Genomic DNA, 25830 nt, shown 5'->3' with positions numbered 1-25830 from the left:
CCCAGCCCTGTCAACTCTTTCCTCTGGGTACCGACCTCTCCCACAAGTCCTGGCTCCACTCTCACTGCTGTGCCCATTCTGGAGGCTGCCTTGGGAATTGGGGCCCAGAGGTAGGGCCTGGCTCCAGGGAGAAACCAGGGGTGTGAGCAGTCCTGTGCTCACTCTGCCCCCTCCACCCCAGGTCACAGCATTTCCACGTGTTGAGGGGCCTGACAGGGATGGGGGATGGGGTCCATTTCTGTTGTCATCTGGATCAGGGGCATCAGCTGGAACAGAAATCTCCACACTGAGAAAGACACCACCTGGAGCTGTGTCCACCATGCGCCCTGCACATGGCAGAAAGCACCAAATCACTCTAGAGAAATTCTTCCTCATCTCCCTGCTTTTCCATATGGATGGGGGTCAGGAGACAAGAAAAGCTGTGCCAGAAGCAGATCAGTGGAACACTCCTGGATTGCACCCGGCCCCATCCACTTTGCACAGGTCACCTCCACACCACCACAAATCCTGTCTGATTGCTTCTTCACCTGCCAGGCTCTGGGGTGATCAAGGACTGGGAGACAGGCAAGGCTTACTACACAATCACAAGCCAGTCCCCACCTCTCCCCTGGAGCAGTCCTTGGGCCATGTGTTTATGTGAAGGTCACCAGACTAGGAGTCACATCCCAAGTTCCCTAGTCCTGGCTTTTACACCTATTGTTAAGTTATCCTTTCTAAAAGTCAAGAGGAGATGATGTGTAAGCTTATTAAATATAGTATTAAGAGATTAACCTTCCCTGATTTGCTTTACTTCTATAAGTTTGACTTTCTGTTTTGACCTAAAGGTGGTTTCTCTAGGTCTGTGATCTTAGAGTTGGAATAGGGTAGAGACCCTGGGGTGGGGCCATGATGAGCTACTGGACCCTTAACTTTTCCTCCCCTTTAGGCCTTTAGATGGTGGTTGTATGTCAGGGGGCTGCTCTTTCAGAACTGCACATTTATGGGAATCTGGTACCACTTTGCCTCCTTCCTTGGATCCAGTGATTTTTCTACACCTACATCCCACCCTAAATTCACAGTGTTTGACCATCAGGTAGTTACTACCCACAGTCACACCCCTATTCCATTCATCCAAAACTCCTTCTCTGGGGTTAACATAGAGTGGAAGGTAGGTGACCCATGAACATAGCCATTCATTTATATGGGACTGGACTCAACACAGCCCTCAGCAGCCTCCCTGATACTCCCCTCACCTACACACACACAGCTGGAAATGCCATCCTTGCTGCTGCTCTAAAGTATAGGAAAAACAGAGGTGGGGGAGGGTGATGCTGTACATTTTATTATGGCTAAGCTAAAAGGGGTTCATAGGGCATATCTCAATCCCAGCCTTCATCAGAGAGAGAAGGAACTCTTAAGAGCAGATGTTGTATATTCCCTACCAAGAGATCCAGGGGCAAGCTTTCTCCTGTTTCTGAACTCAGAGCCCATACTCTATTCCCCCCAAACTTCCATCCACTTGGCTCTGACACTTCCTGGAGACTGAATTGGAATCTCCAGCCCTATCGTGTAAACCTATCCACTACAGTTGCATAAAGTTCAAAGTAGCATAGAAGAAGGAGAAAGATTGGTTGAACCAGATCCTTGGGTGTGGGTTTCATAGGTTTTTCCCGTCTCATTGTTAGAGTAATTTTGGTTTGTGTAATGACAGTATTATAAGGTGCAATGAAGGGACACGAGACAAGGAGCAAGCTTGTGATGCTACTGTCCACCTCCCTCCATGCCCATCCCTTCTAGAAGACAAAGTGCGCAGCACAGACAGCAGCCATTACACTATGCTTTTATTAGGAAAAAAAAAATATATATATATATACATGTATTGGGGAACACTAAATATCTTGGATGTGCTAATGAGAAAATCATTTTCTCTACATGGACTGAATTTTTACTTGGAGACATGTTTTCCTACTAAAGGGAAGACTAAAGAAGGATTTTACTGTCGACCAGGCAAGACACCTCCCCAAAGATGACAATGCCTTGGACAGTGTTGATGGCGGGCTGGGGCACCTGGAATCCTTGGCCCATACTGGCAGGTACTAACTGGAAACAAACCCTTCTTGGGGGGCAAGGATGGGAGGCACCTTAGGCCCAGCTGCTCATCTTCGAACCTTACACTTTTCAAACTATGTTGGTGTCTGACTTTCCTTTCCCTCATAGAACAACTCTGGCCCTTGGAGGTGGCTTTATGACTACAGGCTGTATAACCCATCATTCTCCCTTGCTCTGGGTAGGAGGTAAGCCTATGGTAGCAGAAACACCCACATACTGGGACTTGGAATTCCAGTTTGTGTTCATTTAACTTTGTGGCATGAAGTCCATGGTGAATTGCTCTTTTTTCTTCTAGGATCTGTCCAACAGCTGCCATGCGTGCCTGACCCTCAGCAGTCTCACTCTTCAAGATTGATCTGCTTTTGACTGATCCGTGACTCCGGGCAGTGGCTGATATGGGCTTTTTTTTTTGCAGAGCATCTCGACCATTGACTTTTTTCTTGGGGAAAATCCACTTTAAAAATAGCCTCATCCTTTTTCTGAAGAGGCTTTCTGGAGGGCTATGTTTCTTCTCTGGCATGCGCTGGAGACATCTGCTCCCAATAGAGTCCGTTATTCCCCTGACCTGGGCAGGGTGGCGCATACTTCCAGCTTGAGAGGTCCCTAATTCTTTAAACCTTTCTTCATGCTCTCCTGGTTTATGCCCCCTACAGTCCTCTCTTTTGTAAGTAGGGGCAATCATCTTGCTCTGGCTCTTCCGTGAGTCTTGGAGTTTTGAAGTTTTGGGCTCCTGCTGCCCTAGGTTGCTCCTTTGGGCTTCCATAAGGCCACTTGGCTCCTGGGAAGCTAACCTGTCTCTGGTGGGGACTCTCTGGGGATGGCACTGAGGCACCTGAGAAGCCAAGTTGTCTGCAGCAGGGAACCTGTGTTTGGGAAAGTCCTGAAGCTGGTTGTCTGACTGTACCTTTACTTTGGAGTTAAACTCACTAGCAACCTCCATGTTAAGGCATGGCTCACCTGGATGTTGGAAAACAGACATTCTAGGTAGTAGGAAACTTTTACTGGCCCCTGGCACCTCTAAACTCCTCATATGTACATTTGTGGTTTGGGATTTTGTCAACACTTTGGTTTCCAAGATAACACGAGACTGTGGTTGAAGAGCAGGAGACTCCTTGGCCTCCACAGCCTCCCTGGCCTCTTCACCTCTCAAAGACTGGGATCCTAAGTTCACCTCCATCACTGTTACCCTATGGCAGGGGTCTCCTGAGGCCTGACCACCACTCTCCTCTCTTGGCTCATTCCTGACCATTGCTGAACTTGGACCTGGCTCTAGGCTGTCCCTCTTGACCCATTCCACAGTCTCACTCTTCCAGGTTCTGCCCACAAGGCTGAGTGTGAGGGACTGAGAAGGTGGCCTGCCCTCCTGTCCAGTCAGAGAAGCCTTTGAGGGCCCATGGCAGTCACCAGATGGAATCGCTCCCAGGGCACTCTGGATTTCCTTACACACAGTTGAGGGGACAAGGAGAGGCCTCTTCAGGGTAGGAACTGACTCTTCTGTTCTCACCTTCTCTCCTGAATGAGCCTGAGGAGGTTTCTCCAGGAACTCAGCAAACTGGACTGTTGAGTGGGACCCAGACACACAGGTAGCTGCAGGGGAAGAGGCAAACTGCAGAACGGTGGAGGGTTGGAACTTTTTCAACTTAAAGACATTTATGGCCTTGAGGACCTTGAGGGGTAGGGTCCACCTGTGCTTTACCCCAAACCGTATAATATGTGCTTCCAGCACCTCTCGAGTGTCTGGATCAAGGAAGGAAACCCTACAGGAGGTGTTCATGCAGGGTTCCCGACCCTTCAAGCAGTGTCTTCCACAGGCTCCAGCAGGCACTGCTTTGCACGCCTCACCAGGAGGGTCTTGACATGAGAGCTGATGAAAGTTGTCCTTGCCAGGAAGCCTCCCCAGGCAGCTGTAGGAGAGCAGATGGGGCCAGGATGGCTGGACAGGACAGGCAGGGGTGGGCACCTGCAGCCCAAGAACCCTCCTCTGCCCCCACACTGACTTCATAAAGCTCCTGCTCTCCCTCACTCTAGGGCCTTAGCCACGCCTTCCCATGGCTCCCCCTCCCAGGGCTGGGGTCACATTATAGGCTCTGGGAGGAAGGACGACCCAGGAGAGAAGGGGAAAGATTCTTTACCTTTGCAGAAGTGAAACCAGGTTGTGAGTCCCCTCCAGTTCTTCCAGGCAATCTCTGCAAGCTGGAAATCAGGAGACTGGGTCATGGTGGTGAAGGCAGAGGCCTAAGAGTCTTTCAGGAGGCTGAGTGCAATGGCCCTTTAAGGGAAATCTTTGGAGGATTAGACTCTGGAGCCCAAGTATCAGTGTCCAAGGCCACATGTCCCTGACAGTGATGGTAAGTCTCACTTGAAAAGGGTTTGTCCTTTGCAAAGTGCTTCCACGTTAATTAGGCTCAGGCTCTGTTTCCTGAGGAATAAGCTCTGCCACTGGCATCCTCAGAGACCGTGAAGCTGGGCCCTCAGGGTTAGGAGAGATGGAAGCTAACTCTCGGGGGCGCGCAGGGCTGAATGGCAAAGGCTTACCTTTCAAAGATCCACTTTTCTTCCTACTCCTGCTCCTCCCCTTCAGCTCTACTTGATGCTGAGAGAGAAGAAAAAATGAGGGGCGAACACCCAACTCTCACTGTCCTCTATCTAGGCAAGCTGTGTTCATGAACAACATGACTTTCTACATTTAACTAAAACTCTGTGGGTTTTCTTCCCCTTTTACTTATTTTTAAAGTGGATAACAATATTTTCAGTTTTTCTTCTTTGAAGCGTGCAAAGGTTTTTTTTTTTTTTTGCGGTACGCGGGCCTCTCACTGCTGTGGCCTCTCCCGTTGCGGAGCACAGGCTCCGGACGCATAGGCCCAACGGCCATGGCTCACAGACCCAGCCGCTCCGTGGCACGTGGGATCTTCCCGGACCGGGGCACGAACCCGCGTCCCCTGCATTGGCAGGGGGACTCTCAACCACTGCACCACCAGGGAAGCCCAAGAAGGATTTTTTAAGTTTTAATCACCATAGATTTCTTCTGTCACTGTTCCTCTGATCAAGAAACACACACATTCTCAGACCTAAATGTCCACGTGAGCTTTGTCAGATAGGATTCTGCTTCCCAAGGCCAGACCTCCACTCCAGCCTCTTCTCTCAGGCTCTCAGGGGCTCAGCCCCAACACAGAGGAAGGTCTCACTTGTGACACCCGCTGTGGGTAGGTGGCTGGTGAACCAGGGCTCAGGGGTCAGCCTTCCTGCAGAGATTGAACTCTTAGTAATCCAGTCCTTGACCATTATTAGTCACTGCATTTGGGACTTGCCCTGGAGCCCTCTACCATACCTGAACTCCTGGTCTACGATCTTAGGCTAGAAATCCTCATGCCCACTCTAACCCCTCTCTGGCCTGGCTTTTCCCTAGAAGGATGATGTTCTATACTTTTCTGAGAGTTCCCATCTCAGGAGTCTCTCTAGGTGGTTTAGAAAAGTGGAAACAAGAATAAGAAAAAAAGAGATAATCTCTGCTGGGATTAAGCCAAAGGTTTCTTACCTTCCTGATGTTTCTATGTTTCCTAGGTGGTGCTAAGAATGGATTACTCTGGAAGCAGGGGAGTAACATTAGGAAGAGCACCAGTCCACACAGGAACCCAAGGATGATATTAATCACCCAGGAAGTTGGGCTGCATCTCAGCCAGATAGCAACAATGTTTTTCGAAGAAAAGAGATTCTCCATCTTCTGAATTGCATTGCTGCCCTCAGGCAACAGAGCACTGGGAGTTCACTTGATGGCAGAACCCCAGGCCTGCATCACAGAGCTGTGGCCTTGTCACAAAGGGCTCCTGAGTGTGGGGGAGGGGCAATAAGAGAAACAGGCTGAATCACTGCCCCGCCTTCCCATCCAGACCCACAGACACCTGCACCCTCCTGGGGCTTCCAGATCCCTCCTTCCAACTACTCTCATCCTGTCAGAGAGACCTTAGCCAATTTTCTGTTCATTGCATCTGGAACCTGGTTCCTTCATCCATTAGAGACCTTTACTTGAGGCCCACCAATTTGATAACTCTTGAACATCTTAAGCTGACCCTGGAAGACTGGCTGTTTCACAGACATTTTTACTCAGGATTTCCTTTGTCCTCAGCTCCAACTTTCCCACATCATGTTTGTGTCTTGTGTAAACCCAGGGATAGAACTTGAATTTCTTTTACACTTATTTAGTTTTGTGAATTGTGAATAGTGTATGTTTTGCCTCATTTTCTATCAGAGGGAACTACACACAAAAATTAAAATAATTTATTTTTCAAAATTCATAAGTATGAAAGAATGATAAATAGTTATGTAATAGGGAAGAACAAATCTGACTCCACATTAGATCTTCTTTACTTTAATCTTTATGCTTTGTTGCCGGAGCTAACTCTGTCCATCCCTGTGACCCAGGCTGGCTCTGCACTTTTTGGAAAACAATGTTGCCTATAGCCTGAAATATACAGGATAGCCTATTGCTAAGGCTCTGACTTTTAAGAGCCCATTCATGGAGATAAAAAGTTGCAGAACAGAGAATAATAATTGTTTTGTTGGAGGTTTACAGGAACACGTGACCTGACCAGGATCTGACCCATCTGGCCAGCTGCTAGAACAAAGGATCCAACACCAAGATATTTGCAACAATTAGCCATGCCCCTCCCTCACCTTGCCTTTAAAAAGGCTTTGCTGAAAGCCTTCAGGAAGTTTGGGGTTTTTCCTGGGCATGAGCCACGTGTCTTCTTGCATGGCACTGTGTAAACCTTTCTCTGCTCCAAATTCTGATGTTTCAGTATTTAGCCTCACTGTGCATCAGGCACACAGACTTGCATCTGGTAACAGTTAAACCTTCAAATGATGTTTTTGTAAGTTTATAGTGTTTATAATTCTGGAGTTAGTAAATCTTTAAACTGCACAAAAACTTTTGGGACACACTGCAAACACGCACACACACACGTACTCATTTTCCTTAACCAATCTAGTACTTTCAAATCCAATAATCCATAATTTTCTACTTAAAAAAAAATCTTTCATATGTTGTCTCAACCCAACTTCTTAGTTTGCAACGATAAGACAGTCCCCACTCTCCAGATAAATTTTGAAATATGTGGTCTTAATCCATTAAGGCTGCTATAACAATATACCATAGACTGGGTAGATTAAAAACAACAGACATTTATTATTACAGTTCTGGAGGCTGGGAAGCCCAAGATCAAGTCACCAGTATGGCCACCTCGTAGTGAGAGCTCTCTTCCTGGTTCACAGCTGGAGCCTTCTCTCTGTATCCTCATATGATGGGAGGAGGCTAGAGATATCTCTGGAGTCTCTTTTATAAGGCACTAATCCCATTCATGAAAGCTCATAAGCACTTTTGCATGGCCCCGCCTCCTATCTTTAAGAGGTAGGATTTCAACATGTAAATTTTGAGAGAACATTAACATTCAGACGTGCACTCATTCTATACCCGGAAGCTAGGAATGGGTTAGGGGAGCCAAGGTCCTGACCCTAACGGGCTGTAGGGTGAAGAGTAGGACTAGGAGTCAAACCCTTGGGGCTGAGCCAGGTCTTGAGCAGCCTCTTCAGATATTCCTAGTGTGTTATGTATGTATTCTCTTTTCTGAGTGTGCCTTGCCTTTCCTGCCCCATCCTCCCAGGCCCCTGAAGCTTCAAGTCCAGCCTGAACCATATAGAAAGGGAGCTTTGAGTCTTACACAAAATTCCCTTATGACACCACTTTCTATCCCTTAGCAGTAACACAAGATTCACTGAAGGATTCACATGGTAAATATGTCTTAATGCCCCATGAGGGCTTTACAATAATGTGTATTCTCTGCTTCTTGGTCATAATTTTATACAGTTTTAGTGGGAACGTGAGCATGTGAGTTTATTTGGCTATATTGCCATGAATGTGCACTTTCACAAACATATCTCCTACATCTACTATTTTTCCTACAGTCTTTTCCTCCCATATGATATTCTCACCTTAATTCAACCTTTTATCAAAATTTAGACTTAGGTCTGTCACCATGTGGACATGCTTTGTAACAAAATAGCTTCAACCGAGGAGGTCAGTGGAAGGCCTGGACCAGCTATCTTGGTTCCATGATAGTAAGCAAAGGATCGCAAACTACCATGTTAAGCTTAAGCACAAAGCAAAGTTTATTTAAGCATAGGTACACTCTCAGAGAGGGAGAGAGAGGAGAGAGAAAGAGCAGGCTGTTTCTGAGAACAGGCTATTTCAGCGAAGTGAAGCAGGCCCAAAGCAAAGTATATCGAAGCAAAGGTACACTCTCAGGGTGGGGGGGGATGGGTGTACTGTTTCTGCAAATTGAAAGCACATTCCTAGAAAGGCTTACGAGTGCTTTTAAGGAGCATTTTGCAGAGAGGTGGGGGTGAGTGACAAGGATCATTATTTGATTGACAGTCCTGAGCTATGTAACAAGCTTTCTGCTGCACATGCTCTCATCCTTGAATCCCCAAGAGATTCCTACTGGGTGGGGTGAGGGGCAAAACCACATGTAATTTATTGTAATTATGGTATAATGAGTTTGGATTTACTGTAGGTTATGCGCCTGTCTGGTCTGGGCATGCACAGCCTGGAGAAGTCCCCTGGTGTTGCTGTGCCTCTCTTTATCAGGATAAGCTGCCCACCACCCGACCATAGTTTCTCCCGTTCTGGGTGGAGTCAAGGGAGGGTCCCCAGGTGGCTGCGTGTGACTCAATTTCTTCTTGTCTTTCCCACCACTGTCACCTCCTTGCTGCTAACGTCTCACTAACTACCTAACAGGTCTTCTTTGCATTCATATTTGCTCTCTAAATTTTCTCTATGACTTTATTTTCAATATGTTTTGTTTGATGGGGTTTTTTTTTGAAATTTAAAAATCTTATGATAACATTTATCTTGATTTATTTAATTATTGTTCTACTGTTATTGATTTCTGCCATCTTATTTTATGCTTTATTTTCTACATTTTCTTTAGTGTTTCTTTTTTCCCCTTCTTTGGCATCTTCCATTTTACAGGTCAAGGGTACTTATGTTTGTTTGACATTTGGGAATTTTTAATATTGTAATGGTTTTATGTCTTGAATTATGTTAATTTTCTCCTCAATTTCTTACCCGTGGATGAAAAATATTCCCTGCCATATCCGTAGACAAAGGATGTTGCAGTCATCAAGTCAGACGTCAAAGCAGGAACCCTCAACTGAGCACCTTGAGGGGATTCGGGATGGAGAAAAACAGGGTACTGATTCTAGAGTTAAGGTGCATCTCAAAGGAATGATTTCACGGAGCCCAGATTCTTTCATCTTCTCATACATAGAAAAGTGCTAAAGTCCTTAACTTGAGATGTCTAGTTTTCTTTAATTAATAGTAATCTTTTGATGTTCTGACTACCTGGTTTTGGTTGACTCCTCCCTTAGGTCTTCTGAGCAGTTCCTCAGAGTGATCTGACGGGCTGTGTTCTGGGCTTAAGTCCTCAGAAAATCTGCCAAATAAAACATAATCCTCCTTTTGGGTTGTGCATATTTTTCAGTCAGCAGTCTTGGCAACCAATGAAGGGGCCCAGAGCAGACTTTTCTTCTTTGCCTGAACTCTATGAGGATCCAGAGTCCTGGCGCCAGCAGAGGCTTCTTGGGCCTGTCCGCTTTCTCAGAGTGTCCAGACGAATTTGGGTGAGTATCTCCTGGTTCTTGGATCTCCAGTTTTGGTTGATGATCCTAAGTTTTATTCAGTGGTGTTAAACTCTTCTCTTGAGTAGTAGGTTATCCTTGAAACTTGGTTTCAAGAAGAAGTACCTGGGTCACCCTCAGTGAAAGACACTGGGAAGATTTTTACTCAGTTTAAACACTGAGAGCTTATCCTCAGTAGAAAAACACTGGGAAGACTTTTGCTCAAGTGGGTTAGCCTCACTTAAAAGACACTGGGAAGATCTTGCCCAGTTTAGACACTGTGTGGTTTATCCTCAGTTGAAAGACTGGGGAGACTTTGCTCAGGTGAAAGACACTGAGTAAAGTTGGACTGGGTAATTAGGTGGAAGACTAACCTGTCTTCCTTGAATTGGCTACTTTAATAGAGTTTGTCAAAATAAAAGTGATCTTCACAAATTGAACTCAGAATGGGGAACTTAGCTTTCAATACAAAAGAAAAAGGAACAACAGATTTCCAGCCTCCAACGGATATCCTGGCCAGGTTTATGTACATACAAAATTTACATTTACAAGTGCTTACTTACTTGGGACTTAAAGAAAATCTTGCCCTAAAAATGACTAAGATAGGACTCTTTTATTGCATATGCAGTTAAGTTAGAAAAAGCTGGCTTGATAAAAACATCTTTTCAGAATTCTGACTTCAAAAAAACAAAAGGCTTTCTAGGGGAAACTTGCATTTCTCTTCCTGTGTCTTTGAAATGTAAGTGTTCTGATATTCTTCAGAGTGTGTGTGTGTGTGTGTGTGTGTGTGTGTGTTTTGAGAACTTGGTCACTACCATCCAAAAGTACTTATATGGTGTACATTTGGCAGCCAGTCAAATAGACTGGGATTCTGAGCAGTCTTTTGTCTGACTGTACGACTCTCAGGGGCTTTTTGCCATCTTAACCTTCATTGTGTCAGCCTGTACAACAAAGACCATTACTTTCTTAAACTACTTTTGGGAGTAAACTTTCTGGATCTTATTTAGACAGCATCCTTTACACTCTTTTGTGGGGAAGCCTCTTGCGTCTTATTGGTTTGAGTCACTATTAAGGTATACCTCATTTATGGGCAGATCATGGATCCTTCAAATTGGAGAAACTTCTAAATTGGTAAATTTTTAGAGAGCTCTCATTATAAACAGCTGTTTCATTGGCTCCTATGGGGGGAAATGTGGGAAATTAGACATATAATGGTTAACCTAAAAACTCCTTTAGTTTCAAACAAACCCAAAAAATTGGTTTGGGAAACCTTATTTGTGGTCTCTGCTTCCCCTAAATGGGTCTTACAGATGCTAATAAAAACATTAGAATAATTATTGTTAATTAGGTTAAGTAACAGGGAAAAAACTGAAGGAAAAGTCTAAAAACTTTTTCCCAACAAGGTGAAAATTTTAAAGGGACTTCTAAATGAATAAGAAATCTTTAGATGGTTATTTTAAAGTGGGATAAATAAAACAGACATTAATGAGATAAATCAAAGATTGGATACAATACTACCTAAGATTGGATGGGCCAAAGGGATCTCCTACTTGTCATCAACATTAAAGGGCCAGACCCAAACAAGTCTGCCCTATTTACCCCAGTTTAAAATAAGTATATTTTATTACATATAAATTTTATACATGTAAAATTACACTGAGATACCTGACCAACAATTACTTGGGGCAAAAGTTAGACCAATTAATCAAGTTAAAAGATTGACAAAAGTGCCTGAGTCCCTTGGCTCAACCACTCTCTGGGGACCCCAGAGTCTTTATAAAAATTGGTATGTTTAAATGGGCATTGTATAAGATAATTACCTCTCTTTTGCCTAATTATATTGTGTGGGATAGACATGTTTCACTGGCAAATTCTTCCCCTGTTTGATATTACAAGACGGCATATGAAGGAAATATTAATTAAACATACTAAAGGAAACCAGTGGGATTACCTGAGCCTATACAATATAAAGTAAAAACTGACAGCTAATATTTAAGGGATAATAAAAATAAAGAATGGAGACTTTACTCTGGGTCTAATCTGTGCACTCAGAAAGAGGGTCTTTGTTGAATGCCTTATGCAAGTTTTGAAGGTATGATAAATTAAACCATAAAGTTCTAGACTATAGAATTCTGAAATTTCAGTCTAGTTGGAAATCTTCTCACTGATACAGAAAAGCAAATTAAAGAAAACGTAGTTGGGCAAATCAATCTTTCAATATTATTTAGGTGACAGGCCAGTTCTTTGGGGAATTAAAAGCAACTGTCTTTGTCTTGCAAATCGGTACAAATCAGAAATGTAAATACAGACCACAATGACCTGAGACTGAGCCTAATTAGCTAAATTAGGTAGAACCTGAAACCAAGGTTAAAAAAGGGGGAAAAGTGGCCTTTTAAAACTCAAACTGCTGATTAGTCAGTCAAGAAGACGGAGGAGTAGGAAGATGTGGAGTTCATATCTCCCCACAAATGCATCAAGAAAACATCTACAATGGAACAATTCTCCCAGAGCGCCTGATAAACACTAGCAGAGGACCTCAGGCACCTGAAAGGACAAGAAAGATCCCCACGTAACCAGGTAGGACGAAAGAAAGAAGAAGGGAAAAGGAAGAGCAGATGAAGTGGGACGTGACCTGTGACCCTGGGCAGGGGAGCGGAGCTGAAGGTGAGAAGAGGTTCCCGCATCTGGGGAAGCAGCGGGGAGAGAAGCTGGGGCAGAAGGAGAAATTTGGTGGCTCAGAGAACAGTGCAGCAGCCAGTCTGTGGCAGGCAGGAGAGAGTGAGGCCTACACAGATGGTCTGGCCACAGCTCTGCATGCCCCAGCCACTGGTGACCACTGGTGCACACGGGGGCTGAGTGTTGGAATGTGGGGTTTGAAGAGCAGACCCAGGAAGGGGAATGATGTTGGCTGTGAGGAGACAGCTCAAGGGGATAGGAGTGAGGAGCTCCACAACAAGGAATGCTCCTGGAGGAAGCCCAGACCAGCATAGAAGCAAAGTGCCACTGCTGAGTGATGCACAAAGGGCGGGGCCCCCATTGCAGCCTCTCTCCTCACACACCGGCCCCTGCCTCCACAGGCACTAGGAAGGGCTCCTGCCAGAGTGGCTCACATGCCCCCAGCCATCATCACCTCAGCACTCTCCTGCTTGGGTGGCCCATTTGCCCAGCTTGCCACCTTGACTCCCTCCTGCCTGACAGGCTCGTACATCCCATAGCCACCCAGCACCCTCTCACCTGGGCAGCCTGCCTGCCCTGATTGCCGCTTCTACATCCTCCTGCCTGACAAGCTCGTGTGCTCCAGCACCCTTGGGAGCAGACGCCAGTGGGTGGCCCACATGCAGAGATGGGGCTGAAACCACAGCTGAGTTCCAGGGAACATGCAACTAAGGAAGAAGAGCTGAAATCTCTCCTCATGGCTGTGCAAATCATGGCATTACACTTCCTCTGATGGCTTCCTAAATTCAGCACTTGGGAACATCCCAATGGACAAGTGCTCCTGCAGCTGAGACAGGTCTGGCTTTAGCAGCTGTGGGTTTTGTGGGCACATACATGCTGGGGTTTGGCCAGGCCAGAGTCTGAGCTGCCTCCATATCTCACATAGTGGGTCCAGGTACATAACTACTGCAGTCCTGGGACCTGACCTCAGTGGATCTGGGCCAGTGGCCTGGTGAAAATGATGCCTGAGTCACCAGGGCCAGTTGCCGGCATAACCATGGTTAAGGTGGGACTGAGAGCAGTACCAACAGCCGTGTACTTTGTAAGCCCACACAATGGGCGAAAGGAGACAAAACAGAGCACACCCACAGGTGAACACCTCCAGAGGAGGAATACTCAATGGCTTCTATCCCAGTGGGAGTGCTCCAGTCCTCCCGACCTCACACCGCAGATCAGAAACACAGCTAAGAAACAGATCTGACGGCCTCTACTCCAACGACTAGGGGTCAGAACCCAACCCTGACAAGGCAGTGACAACCACAGAGGAAAGGGAAATTTCTGCTGAATAAAAATCAAAATTAAGAAAATCAACAGGAAAGATCAAACTTGGAAAATGTTTGCAATATCAATATCTGGCAAAGAACTTACATACAGATTAAAGAATTTTTACACTTCAAATATAAAAAGACAATCCAATGGGAGAAAATGGCAAAAATATATTTATGGATATGTTATATATATAAATGTAAAGTATATGTATCTATGAATATATGTCTATTGGCTATTTGCATGTCTTCCTTTTATTTTTAAGTGCCTAATTATATTTTTTATATGTATACACACTATTACATATAAAATAGATAACTAATAAGAACCTACTGTATAGCACAGGGAACTCTATTCAGTACTCTGTAATGACCTATATGGGAACAGAAACTAAAAAAGAGTGGATATATGTATAGTATAACAGACTCACTTTGCTGTACAGCAGAAACTAACACAACATTGTAAATCAACTATACTCCAATAAAAATTAATTAAAATATTTACATATATTGTATACAACATATATATTAAGTATATATAATTTATATATATTTAGAGATTGCTCCATCAAAGACGTATAAATTATAATTATAATGAGATACCACTACATACCACTATAATGTCTAAAATTTAAAAAACTGTTAATGTCAAGTTTTGGTGTGGACCTAGAGAAACATGAATACATTGTTAATGGGCTTGTAGCATGAAAGCTTTAAAGTTAAATATACATTTACATATGACCAAGCAATTACCTAATAGTTCATACTTATCCAAGAGATATGAAGTCTTATGTCACACAAATTTGTTCACAAAAATGTGTAACACCATTATTCATAATAGGTAAAACTGGATATGACCAAAATATCCAAGATTTTTTTTTAAACATCTTTATTGGAGTATAATTGCTTTACAATGGTGTGTTAGTTTCTGCTTTATAACAAAGTGAATCAGTTATACATATACATATGTTCCCATATCTCTTCCCTCTTGCATCTCCCTCCCTCCCACCCTCCCTATCCCACCCCTCTAGGTGGTCACAAAGCACCGAGCTGATTTCCCTGTGCTATGCGGCTGCTTCCCACTAGCTATCTATTTTACGTTTGGTAGTGTATATATGTCCATGCCACTCTCTCAGTTTGTCGCAGCTTCCCCTTCCCCCTCCCCATATCCTCAAGTCCATTCTCTAGTAGGTCTGTGTCTTTATTCCCGTCTTACCCCTAGGTTCTTCATGACCTTTTTTTTTTCTTCTTAGATTCCATATATATGTGTTAGCATACGGTATTTGTTTTTCTCTTTCTGACTTACTTCACTCTGTATGACAGACTCTAGGTCCATCCACCTCACTACAAATACATCAATTTCGTTTCTCTTTATGGCTGAGTAATATTCCATTGTATATATGTGCCAAATCTTCTTTATCCATTCATCCGATGATGGACACTTATGTTGCTTCCATGTCCTGGCTATTGTAAATAGAGCTGCAGTGAACATTTTGGTACATGACTCTTTGAATTATGGTTTTCTCAGGGTATAGGCCCAGTACTGGGATTGTGGGGTCGTATGGTAGTTCTATTTTTAGTTTTTCAAGGAACCTCCATACAGTTCTCCATGGTGGCTGTATCAATTTACATTCCCACCAACAGTGCAATAGGGTTCCCTTTTCTCCACACCCTCTCCAGCATCTATATGGTACTGGCACAAAAACAGAAATATAGATCAATGGAACAGGATAGAAAGCCCAGAGATAACCCCACACACATATGGTCACCTTATCTTTGATAAAGGAGGCAAGAATATACAGTGGAGAAAAGACAGCCTCTTCAATAAGTGGTGCTGGGAAAACTGGACAGGTACATGTAAAAGTATGAAATTAGAACACTCCCTGACACCATACACAAAAATAAACTCTAAATAGATTAAAGTCCTAAATGTAAAGCCAGACACTATCAAACTCCTAGAGAAAACATAGGCAGAACACTCTATGACATAAATCACAGAAAGATCCTTTTGGACCCACCTCCTAGAGAAATGGAAATGAAAACAAAAATAAACAAATGGGATCTCATGAAACTTAAAAACTTTTGCACAGCAAAGGAAACCATAAACAAGACGAAAAGACAACCCTCAGAATGGGAGAAAATATTTGCAAATGAAGCAACTGACAAAGGGTTTATCTCCCAAATTTAGAAGCAGCTCATGCAGCTCAATATCAAAGAAACAAACAACCCAATCTAAAAATGGACAAAAGACCTAAATAGACATTTCTCCAAAGAAGATATACAGACTGCCAACAAACACATGAAAGGATGCTCAACATCACTAATCATTAGAGAAATGCAAATCAAAACTACACTGAGGTATCACCTCACACCGGTCAGAATGGCCATCATCAGAAAATCTCCAACAAGATTTATATGGGTGAACCAGTTTGGTATATCCATACAATGTCATATCATACAGCAGTAGAAGGATAGAATTATGAGGAATGCAACAAGGATGAATCTCAGAAACGCTATGCTGAGAAAAAAGCTAGACACACAAGAGTATGTACTTTATGTTTCTGTTTATATGACTTTCTAGAAAAGGAAAAATGAATCTATGGTGACAGAAAACATATCAGCAGTTGCCTGTATCAAAGATGGAGTAGAGAGTGACTGCAAAGAGGAAAGGGAAAACTGCAAAGGGGGGTAATAGGAAAATTGTCTACCTTGATGGAAACAGAGTTACAAAATATTTACATTTGTCAAAATTCATTAAAGTGTACATTCAAGTTAGTATATTTTTATATTATACCACAATATATTTCTTTTAATAAAAATAATTATGAAGAGTAGGTAAGTGGGCAAAGGACCTGAACGCCAGCTTTAGCTATGTTAGAGCTGTAAAATCAAAAAAAGATCAAGTTGCCCCTAATTTAAAAACCAAGAAAATGCATAGAAGTTGAGGAATAGAGATTTTAACTTATTTTAAGAGTGAGTTTTCTAACAATTAGAGCTTCCTAAAAATGAAATAAACTTATTTTGAGTTGCAATTTCTTTCTCAGTGAGGACACTCAAGTACAAGATGACGATCATTTTTCAGGTATGTTGTAGAAGTGCCTTAGAGATTGAAATTTGCATTAACCAATACTTAAGATGATTCAATAACATCAGAAAATATGCTATATTTATATATGCTCTTTTATGGTAGAGTTCTGTCTATAATGTTTTCTAAAATATCCTTTGAATTAATATTTCCATAGTAGTCTCCAGTGCTGCAAATATAGGCCAGAAAGTTAGATCTGTGCACAGTCTATTTTTTAAGAAGCTTGTAATCTGGAAGAGAAGATAGACAAAAATGTTGTAGCAAAATGCAGTAAGTTTCATAAGAGATATCCTCATGCTCTTATACGACATGGAAGCAGTGTCACATTCTTAATATGTCATCTTTTTCTGAAATACTTCAGTATTAATTTCTAACAATGATAATAATTAATTAAGGCATGAATTATTTACGGAGAGATACTAGTTATTCCTAAAATATTTGGAGATTGTTTTAACATGAAGATATTTCTTAGAATACCTCCAGTAAAGTTCCAAAACGTGTCTTTCAAAGCCTAAATGTGTTTGTACAAGCCTGAAAACTCAAGGAAAAATGTGAATGTTGCTGATTATCCACCATTTAAAGTTTTCTAGGCTTTGGCATTTTTCTGTAAGTATAAATAATTGACTATGAACTATGCAGAGAGTTGTTTTACCTGAATTTCTTTGAGATCCATCAGATGTGGCCATTAAAATGAGCCAATCTCCTCCATTACAACTACTCACTGTGCAGGCTTCTAGTCAAGCATTGGTGGAGATAGCGCAGCTCAATTTAAATTTAAAATTCAAGGTAATGTAACTAAACAAGTTAGTCCTATCCTTTTCCCCTTACTTTCCCTTAGAGAGTTTTTGAAGTTAGGGATTTGTAAAATGAAAATATTAAACCAAATTTAATAGCAAAATGTCATTGATATCATTAGTGAAACCAAGCCCAGTTTCCATTTACCCCAAAGTATAAATCGCCTATCTGAGAAGCAGTTCAAATTTAAGTCATGTCAGATTGGTGGTCTTTCTGAGTTTCAGTTTGGAGCTCTTATTTGAAGTCATTGTTTCATTCAAGAGCATCTCAATATCAATAGCAGGTTTTCTACTTCAGCAAAAGCCTTGATGTACATCAGTGCCATTGGGTCCAGAGGATAGCCTCTTTGTACGTTTTTTTCTCCCAGTCTCACTGCAATGTTAAAGTCACTGATATCACAGAGCACATTTCTAATCCTAACTATATGCCCTAATTTTGGCAGAAATCCACTCCTCCACTTTTATGCAATGTATTAACAACCAGAAATTTAATTGTATTTGTTGAGACTGTAATATCAACGTGAAGCATTCCTTTTTTTTTTTTTTTTTCTTTTTTTTGTGGTATGCGGGCCTCTCACTGTTGTGGCCTCTCCCGTTGCGGAGCACAGGCTCCGGACGCGCAGGCCCAGCGGCCACGGCTCACGGGCCCAGCCGCTCCGCGGCATATGGGATCCTCCCAGACCGGGGCACGAACCCGTATCCCCTGCATCGGCAGGCGGACTCTCAACCACTGCGCCACCAGGGAGGCCCAAGCATTCCTTTTTTGAAGCTCAAATTCTTAATACTTGCTTTCCCCTTTGCAAGAAATACTTACTCCTTTACTCCCTTGTCCCCTTAGGCTACCTACGTCATACATCAGTTAAGAAGACATTTCACAAGGGATGCCTTTCCTCATCCTTCCAGGTGAGAAAGGCTCCCTGTTCCATGGCTCATAGTACCCTGTCTATATTTACTACAATTAGTAATTATTCTTTAGACTGCAGGCTCTAAGAAATATGGACAATGCTTGCTTTTCCACACCTTGTATTACCAGCACCTAATGCAGTGCCTGGGACATAGTAGAAGTTCTATAAATATGTAATGATTGATGAATGAATGAATGAATGAATGTGTTAGTAACAAGATAAATGCATAAATCGTATTTGTAAAGCACAATACAAAGTAATTTCATAATATTCACCCACTTATTTGTACCTTTATACCCTTCTCTTCATTTATATATCTTAGAATTACTTTTAATTTTATCAGCAGGGATACAGGATTAAATGATGAAATTTTGATGAAATGTGTTAGAAATATTTGTGAGTGAGTAAGCACTATGCCATGGTGAGAGAGAGAAAAAAAAAAGCTATTGCTATATTCTTGACTCAAGTCATACTCAATATTATTTGTTACATATTATATTACACACACAAATGCATTCTCACTGGCATGGTATCACCTACATTATTATAAATTCCATTTCCTTCCCAATCCCTTTAAAGCCCATATCTGACCCTTAGACTTATTAAATTGCATTGTTTTAAACCACTTCTCCAATTTGTCAAGGTCATATTATGGTCATGTTGAATTTTGATCTTGACAAAGTATTCATCAGTCTTATCAACTAAAGAGAACTGTAAATTACTAAATCCACATGCGTTTCTATCATCCTAGACTTGATGAAAATACTAAATAGCCTCTGGCCCAGGATTGACCTCTACATATAAAACTTCTGTCCACTTTGGTTGAGAAGGAACTATAAGTGAGTTTAATTGTTCTACCTACTTTGTTTCCAATAAATAGGTCTCTGGTGCTGATCTCTTTTTATAAATTTGTGAATGAATTCAATTAGTAACATTTTTTATAATATTAATATTTAATGTCTGATTTCAAGTCGTGGATGAAAAAATGCTAACATCAATGAAAACTACTACTTGCCCAAATAGATTAATAATAGTAAGAACAGTTAAAGTAGATTTTAAATCTACTGTCATGTTTATTTACTTTCCTCAATTGTTCCCACTGTGCCACTTCCTTACTTTCTGAATATGACAGGTTCATGCATGACGTCCTCCTCTAGATGCTGTGCCATTAAGAAATCTCACTGATTATAATAGGTGATCATCTATGATGGATAATAAGATAAATATGCTTGTGCATTTTCAATCACAAATCCATGTCTTGCACAATGAAATGATTTTACTTGTTGCTTGATCATGGGGACTTCTTCCTCTGAATAAATAAGACTTGACTTTGCCTCTTTATGCAGTCATCTGTTCACAGTTCTGCCTCTCTCCAGTAGACTGTGTCTCCTTAAAGACAAATGAATATTCATTCATCTTTGATCCCCATTGCTTAGCATGCATAGTAATTGTTCAACAAATATTTGTTTAATAAGTTAAACACCAATATGCCGTGAAGTAGGAAAATCTGGAGATGTGAGTGGTCAAGATGGGGGGTGTGATTAAAGGACCCCTCTGAATTCTAAGAACAACATACTTAGGAGGGAATGCATGAGTAATCAACGGGGCTGACTACTTGACAACTAGCATGTATTCAACTTTCAAATTCTATATTATAAGCATCCCTGAGTGTAATTTGAAATGGATAGACAGGAATTTTTATTTTATTTTTTCTAATGAGGAAGCAGTGTAGGTCTCTATTCTCATGGCCTCTGTTGCTTCCTATGAATATTTCTCCAATATCTTGACATAATCATTTTCAGGAAGCCAAGAGAGTCCAAAAGAAAATGATAAACAACAGAAATTGCTTTCATTTTCTAGTGTTTGGAAAAACATAAAAATAGGTTTAAGTTTTTCAAACATACTTAGATTTCATGAGATTTTACTTGGTTTATAATCAATATGATAAGATGCATCTATATGTATATAGAATCGTCATTCATTTTAAATTGCAAATAATGTGTATCCCCATGGCTGATTTGCAAACTGTCAATAATAAGAACCAAGCTTATGTCCTCCTAAGTCTTTTGTAGCCCCATTTTAACACATTTTCTGAAAGTTATTTCACTTCAACCACTCTAGAGATTTTCTAAAAAAACAATAGATGACTTTTTAAAATTTTCATTTCAAAATGAAAATATTAAAATATGCTACAAATTGGTGCAATAATGGAAGCTACAACTTACCATGTAAGTTTGTTTGTAATTGAGCAAAATATGTTCCAATAATTTTTGCACTGTATTTGCCTTTCTCTCTGTAATTACTAACCCTTTTTCTTTCACTATGGAATGTGAATGTTGATTTCTCATCTTCAAATTTGCCTTTAAATACATTTCTACCCCTATTTTTCTTCCATCTGGAAGCTAAGTTTTCAAGAGAAAATTTGTTTCCACAAATATTGAATGTCTTCATATTAGGAATAATTCTAATGCAACTACTTTGTATTTGGAAATGTGCCACTGTGTTTAGGAAGGCTAAACACATACTTTTGGGTAAGTTCAAGAAAGATTACTCCAATGATTCAACCAAATATATTTCAAGCATATTGATAAGAAATTTCAAACTAATTGTGTGTGATAGCCATCAATTAAAGATGTAAAATGAATGCCTGCTATTTTAAAACATAATTAAGCCAAGGAAAAGCTATGCATAACTAGCATGTTCCGTAAAGATAATTGGCTCACTAACTAAATTCTAACAGCCCATTCACATTTCTAGATTTTAATTGAAGAATGGATGGAAATAGTAAGGTGAGCTCATTGCCCAATACACATAAGCATGTGACAATTTTAATTTCTGCAGAGATGCCCATATCGTATGAAATCTTATTAATATTGTGATGGAATACAGTGAATCATGCTGTGAAAGAAGCACATATTTGACTGTTGTACATGTGTTCACACACACGCACACACACAAACACACAGATACACACACATTTCTTTTCTCTCCTCTCTATTCTCATTTCAGTCCCATTTTTCCTTTTCTTAGGTAACTGGTATCATGAATTTAATATAAATACTTTGAATCCATGCTTGAAGTTTTTACTATATGCAAATGAATCCATGAAAAATACATGATTGCTTTGAGTTTTAAAAATTTGTATACATGTCATCATGCCAAACATGTAATCTTGAAAATCATTTATCATGTATATAATTAATTATTTCGAGTGAAGTATTGCATTGCATCTTAAAAATAGTTTATATATGTCTTTTGTAAGCAGCAAAAACTGGAATTTTTGAATTTATTTTTATTGTCTCTGTGATCAAATGTATTGTGATTATTGATCTATTTCTCCTTTATTTTTCCATGTTTTATCCCTCCCGGTACTAACTTCGTTTAAACACATTTTTCATTCTCTTTTTATGGTCTACCTTTTTATGAATCATATATGAAGTATTCATTTTTAGTGTTTTCTGAAAAATTTGACATATATTTCTAACTTTAAAAAGTCTAAAACTAATTATCTCATCTTCCTCCTAAGCGGTTCATGGACCCCTCAAATTTTAAATCTGATCTCCAGTATTTCAGTATATTATCTAGTGTTTTAGTTTGACTTTGTATATACCCCCATTGGCTATTATTTTTTACACTCAACCGTTATTCAGATTCATTCCAACATTACAAATTTCTTTGCTGGTCACTGTTCAGTGCACCTTCCTACTTCTTTTTATGCTTATTTTCTTTCTTACTGAAGGACATTCTTTGTACAATGGTCTCCAATCTTGCCTAAAACACATGAGAATTATGTGAGAACTTTTTAAAGCTCCCATTATTGAAACACCGCCTAGATCACTTTGGTTAAAAAAAAAAAATCTCAAAGTATTGGCTTTAGGCATCAGAATATTTTTTAATGCCTTCAGACAATTCCAATAGCTGCTGCTACTGCTTTAATCATTTTTTGTTGTTGTTGTTACAGTTTGTGGGTGGTAATTCCTCTTTGTCTATGAATGAAAATTTCTTTACTTCTTGTTCTTGAGTAGTTTTTTAAAATGAGGTGTAGAGGTGTAGAATTTTAATTTGGACAGCTATATGTCTTCAGTACTTTGAAGATATTATTCTATTGTTTTCCAGCATCTACCTGTTTTCTGATAAGACAACGGCATCTACCTGTTTTCTGATAAGACAACGAATATTTAAAGCCAGCCCTCAAAAACAAGGCTTATTATTTCCAGGGCCCCCTTGAATTTCTTGGTTTCAACTCCTCCTCACTATTCTAATGTTGAATTTGTTTTTTCCCCTTAAATCCTGAGACTGGGGATCCTCCCCCTTTTTTGTAAGCTTGTTCATTTGCTTTTTATGTGTTCCTACATGTAAAAGCAACATATAAAAGAAAACACAAGTATAACAAACTGTGTGTTCAGATTGGAAGAAAGGATTCTCAATATCAGTTCAGCCTATCGTATTGACTGAAAGCATTTACCTTGTTTCTTTTACAACTAACTTGAATATTATGAGTGTTACATCTAATATACAGTACTCTTCACCCTTCTTGGAATGTCTATGCTCAATAAGGACATTAGTTGATTTGTCACTAATATTGCTTTCCCTACATGTGACCTCATTCAGAGTTCTATCCTGTCCCATATACATAGCATAATCTTATATTTTGTATCTAACTGGCATCAGTTTTCCGGTTTTTTTTTCGATTTACTTCTAAGCTTTACTTTTAGCAGGACTGTACTGAAACACTCTTACACCTTAATAGATCTAATTGTCTGGACTTAAAATAATAGATTTCTCTATCACAGGGGAATTTGTCTTTACAGATACTGATTTCTGTTCTCTGCACATGTTTTCATGTTATATGCCCAGTGTAATATGAAGCGAGTTAATTTATTGTGTTACATATAGTAAAGAATCCAGCAGAATAATGTTATTTAGGTTTTTTTTCATTATTTCTATGAATAACAACAACATCAACAATAATAGTAATAGAAAAGATAATTTTTACCTATAGCAAGTGTCAGTTTTTTCTTAAATGCAGTAGAAGGCCCTTCACACTCTATTTGTCAGCTTGGCTTCAGGTTTTCATTTTGTTGGCTAGAAGACAGATAAAGGGGATTATGGACAGAACTGAGCCTGGTTTCTGCTAATCTCCGACTTGAATTCTTTCAAGGGTTGCAAAATATGATTCAAGTATTTCACAGGCCTTTATAACCTTTGTCATCTGTCTGGTATATGTGCCATCATGGGTGGATTTGGAACTGACATTTTATATCTCTGATCTCAACTGTATAAATATTTGTTTAGACTGACTATCAACATAGAACACAGACATTCTCTTCTGATGTATGGATGATACAATAGTCCTTAACTGGGCCCCTAAGGATGGGGCAGGCACAAACTAACAGAGGGCAATGAGGCAAATTTACAATGAACTCAGATTTTATATTTTCCTTTAGGTAAAAGAGTGGTTGCTTCTATACCAAAAAACTATTTCTTATAATTTGGGTTACATTAAAAATATCTCATATATACAGCCATTTATCTGAATCTATAATAGTGACTTGGTTTTCTCAAATACATTATATATGGAGTCCTTTAGACTGGAATTAAATTAATCATGGTTGTATTTTTTTTCTATTGACTTCCCAGCTATTTACCCCTAGGAAAACTCTCTTAAATAATCAAGAGAAATATTTTAGGCAACATTATGTAAATCATCACCCTTATTAGATGAATTAATATTCTTGAAGTTACAGCTCATTTCATGGAAATCAGATTAACCTGGTGTTATGGGCATTGTCATTTATCAGTAAGTTATTTGTTAATATGCTCAGTATGTGCCATAAAATATGTAACTTTAATAAGAGAATGGATCACCTCAAATAATTTAGCAAATCTTGAAAATGATAAGGATTAAAATTGTGGATGTATAAAGGACACAGAAGCTTGGAGAACTTTAAAACCATCTATTTCTATCCTGTTTCTCTCAGACAAGGAAATGAAGGCTGACACTTTAGCATGGTTTGGAAATCCTTCTAAAAATTATCTGACTTTCTCTTAGAATTAACAAGTAATTTAAAGTTTTAAGAACTGCAGAACTGATCACATGAATTACCATAATTTAGTCAAGAATTTTTTTGAATATCCACCTTTTGACAAACATTGTACATATATGTACCAGGCTGTAGAGATGAATAAAATCATCCTTAGTCTCAAATAACTGAAAGAAAAATCCCCCAATATTAGTGAATACTGAGGAATTAAGGATGCTGCTATGAGAAAATTTTTATAATGTGAAATTTATTAAGTTAAATAAAATATTTTGCTTTTGAGATTAGAATGCCTTGTTTTTGTTCTAATGATACTGATGATAGTGGTTGTATTTTGCAGAAGTTTTATGGGAGCAAATTAAAAACTTGGTAATGTGATATAAATTTGGTCCCCCAAGGCGATTTTTATTGTGATTTCTATTGGTGTTGTTAATGAGAGAAATTTCTGTGAGCTATTAGAAAAGAACATGTGGATATCAATATCTAATCAAAAAGAAGGACAAAATAATGGATAATTAGAGAATATATATAACCAGTAAATTAAAAATATACTCACATGTTAAGGAAGCACAGTGGTGGAAGTTTTGCTCATCATAAAGCTTTAACAGTGAGTAGAAGTTATCTTGGTGTCTTGGGTGTGGGAAGATATGCTAACAACCAGTGATAGATCCGTTGTAAAATTTGGAACTGTTTCTTTGGTATTTAATTTCACTTAAGACCTGTGCTTCTGGACAGGATGGAGTAATAGGAACTGGATTTACTCTCCTGGCTTAAACTGCTAAAAGTAAAATATATATATATATTAAACAATAATTTTAGACATTGAACAACAAACAGCACAAGACAACGGTTGTATAAAGCTGTTAATTATAATGATAACCCATAAAAACCAGTGGCATAATGTTTTGTGTAATACAGTTAAATGTTGGTGTTTGAACAAGTCCCTGGTCACCTGTAAAAAATAAAGGTGGATTCTCTTTTCATATTTATTAACAAAATGAATTTCATAGGGATACAGTATTTAAATATGTTAAAATACTACAGTTACTAGAAGAAAACATTTTTGTTTTATTTAATAAAAGTTAATTAAAATTTTTTTTTAATATTTGTATGTGTTGCATTTATTGCTTTAAGATTATACAAATATGTTTTGATATAATTTAATACATGCAGCGTCAACTAGAGTATTCAATACACAGAGTATTCAATGGGTATAGCCTTAGTAGTGGGACCAAATTAGCCCTAGACTAAATTGTTTCAGTTGCA

At 39.9% G+C, this 25830-nt stretch overlaps 1 protein-coding gene and 1 long non-coding RNA gene across 5 annotated transcripts in view; one reads left to right on the top strand and one right to left on the bottom strand.

Annotated features, from left to right (window-relative positions):
- Nucleotides 1–10019, top strand: part of LOC308611248 — a 29653-nt gene extending 19634 nt beyond the window's left edge. The window contains exon 3 of the long non-coding RNA XR_014014807.1: nt 9624–10019. This is a non-coding gene — a long non-coding RNA (uncharacterized lncRNA). The remainder of the gene's footprint in view (nt 1–9623) is intronic.
- LOC308611247 (spermatogenesis-associated protein 31A6-like) lies at nt 1804–25263 on the bottom strand. 4 transcript variants are annotated; one of them, XM_081260106.1, is made up of 8 exons: nt 25121–25263; nt 23520–23608; nt 19640–19912; nt 13560–13755; nt 5624–5912; nt 4624–4681; nt 4221–4281; nt 1804–3992 (listed from the first exon to the last, which is right to left on the bottom strand). In XM_081260106.1, the coding sequence occupies exons 5-8, from the start codon at nt 5804–5806 to the stop codon at nt 1973–1975; spliced, it is 2322 nt and encodes a 773-aa protein (XP_081116232.1). In that variant the 5' UTR covers nt 5807–5912; nt 13560–13755; nt 19640–19912; nt 23520–23608; nt 25121–25263; the 3' UTR covers nt 1804–1972. The 4 variants fall into 4 exon arrangements, with proteins under 4 accessions (XP_081116232.1, XP_081116233.1, XP_081116235.1 ...); XM_081260107.1 differs by lacking the exon at nt 13560–13755; XM_081260109.1 differs by lacking the exons at nt 5624–5912; nt 13560–13755 and having other exon boundaries at nt 4221–4357.
- Between the last annotated feature and the right edge of the window lie 567 nt (nt 25264–25830).

Source organism: Mesoplodon bidens, assembly GCF_964165515.1.
Source record: "Mesoplodon bidens genome assembly, contig: HAP1_SCAFFOLD_287, whole genome shotgun sequence".
Classification (NCBI taxonomy): domain Eukaryota; kingdom Metazoa; phylum Chordata; class Mammalia; order Artiodactyla; family Ziphiidae; genus Mesoplodon; species Mesoplodon bidens.
Note: the sequence above shows the minus strand (reverse complement) of the source record. Positions and strands in the feature narration are given on the sequence as shown.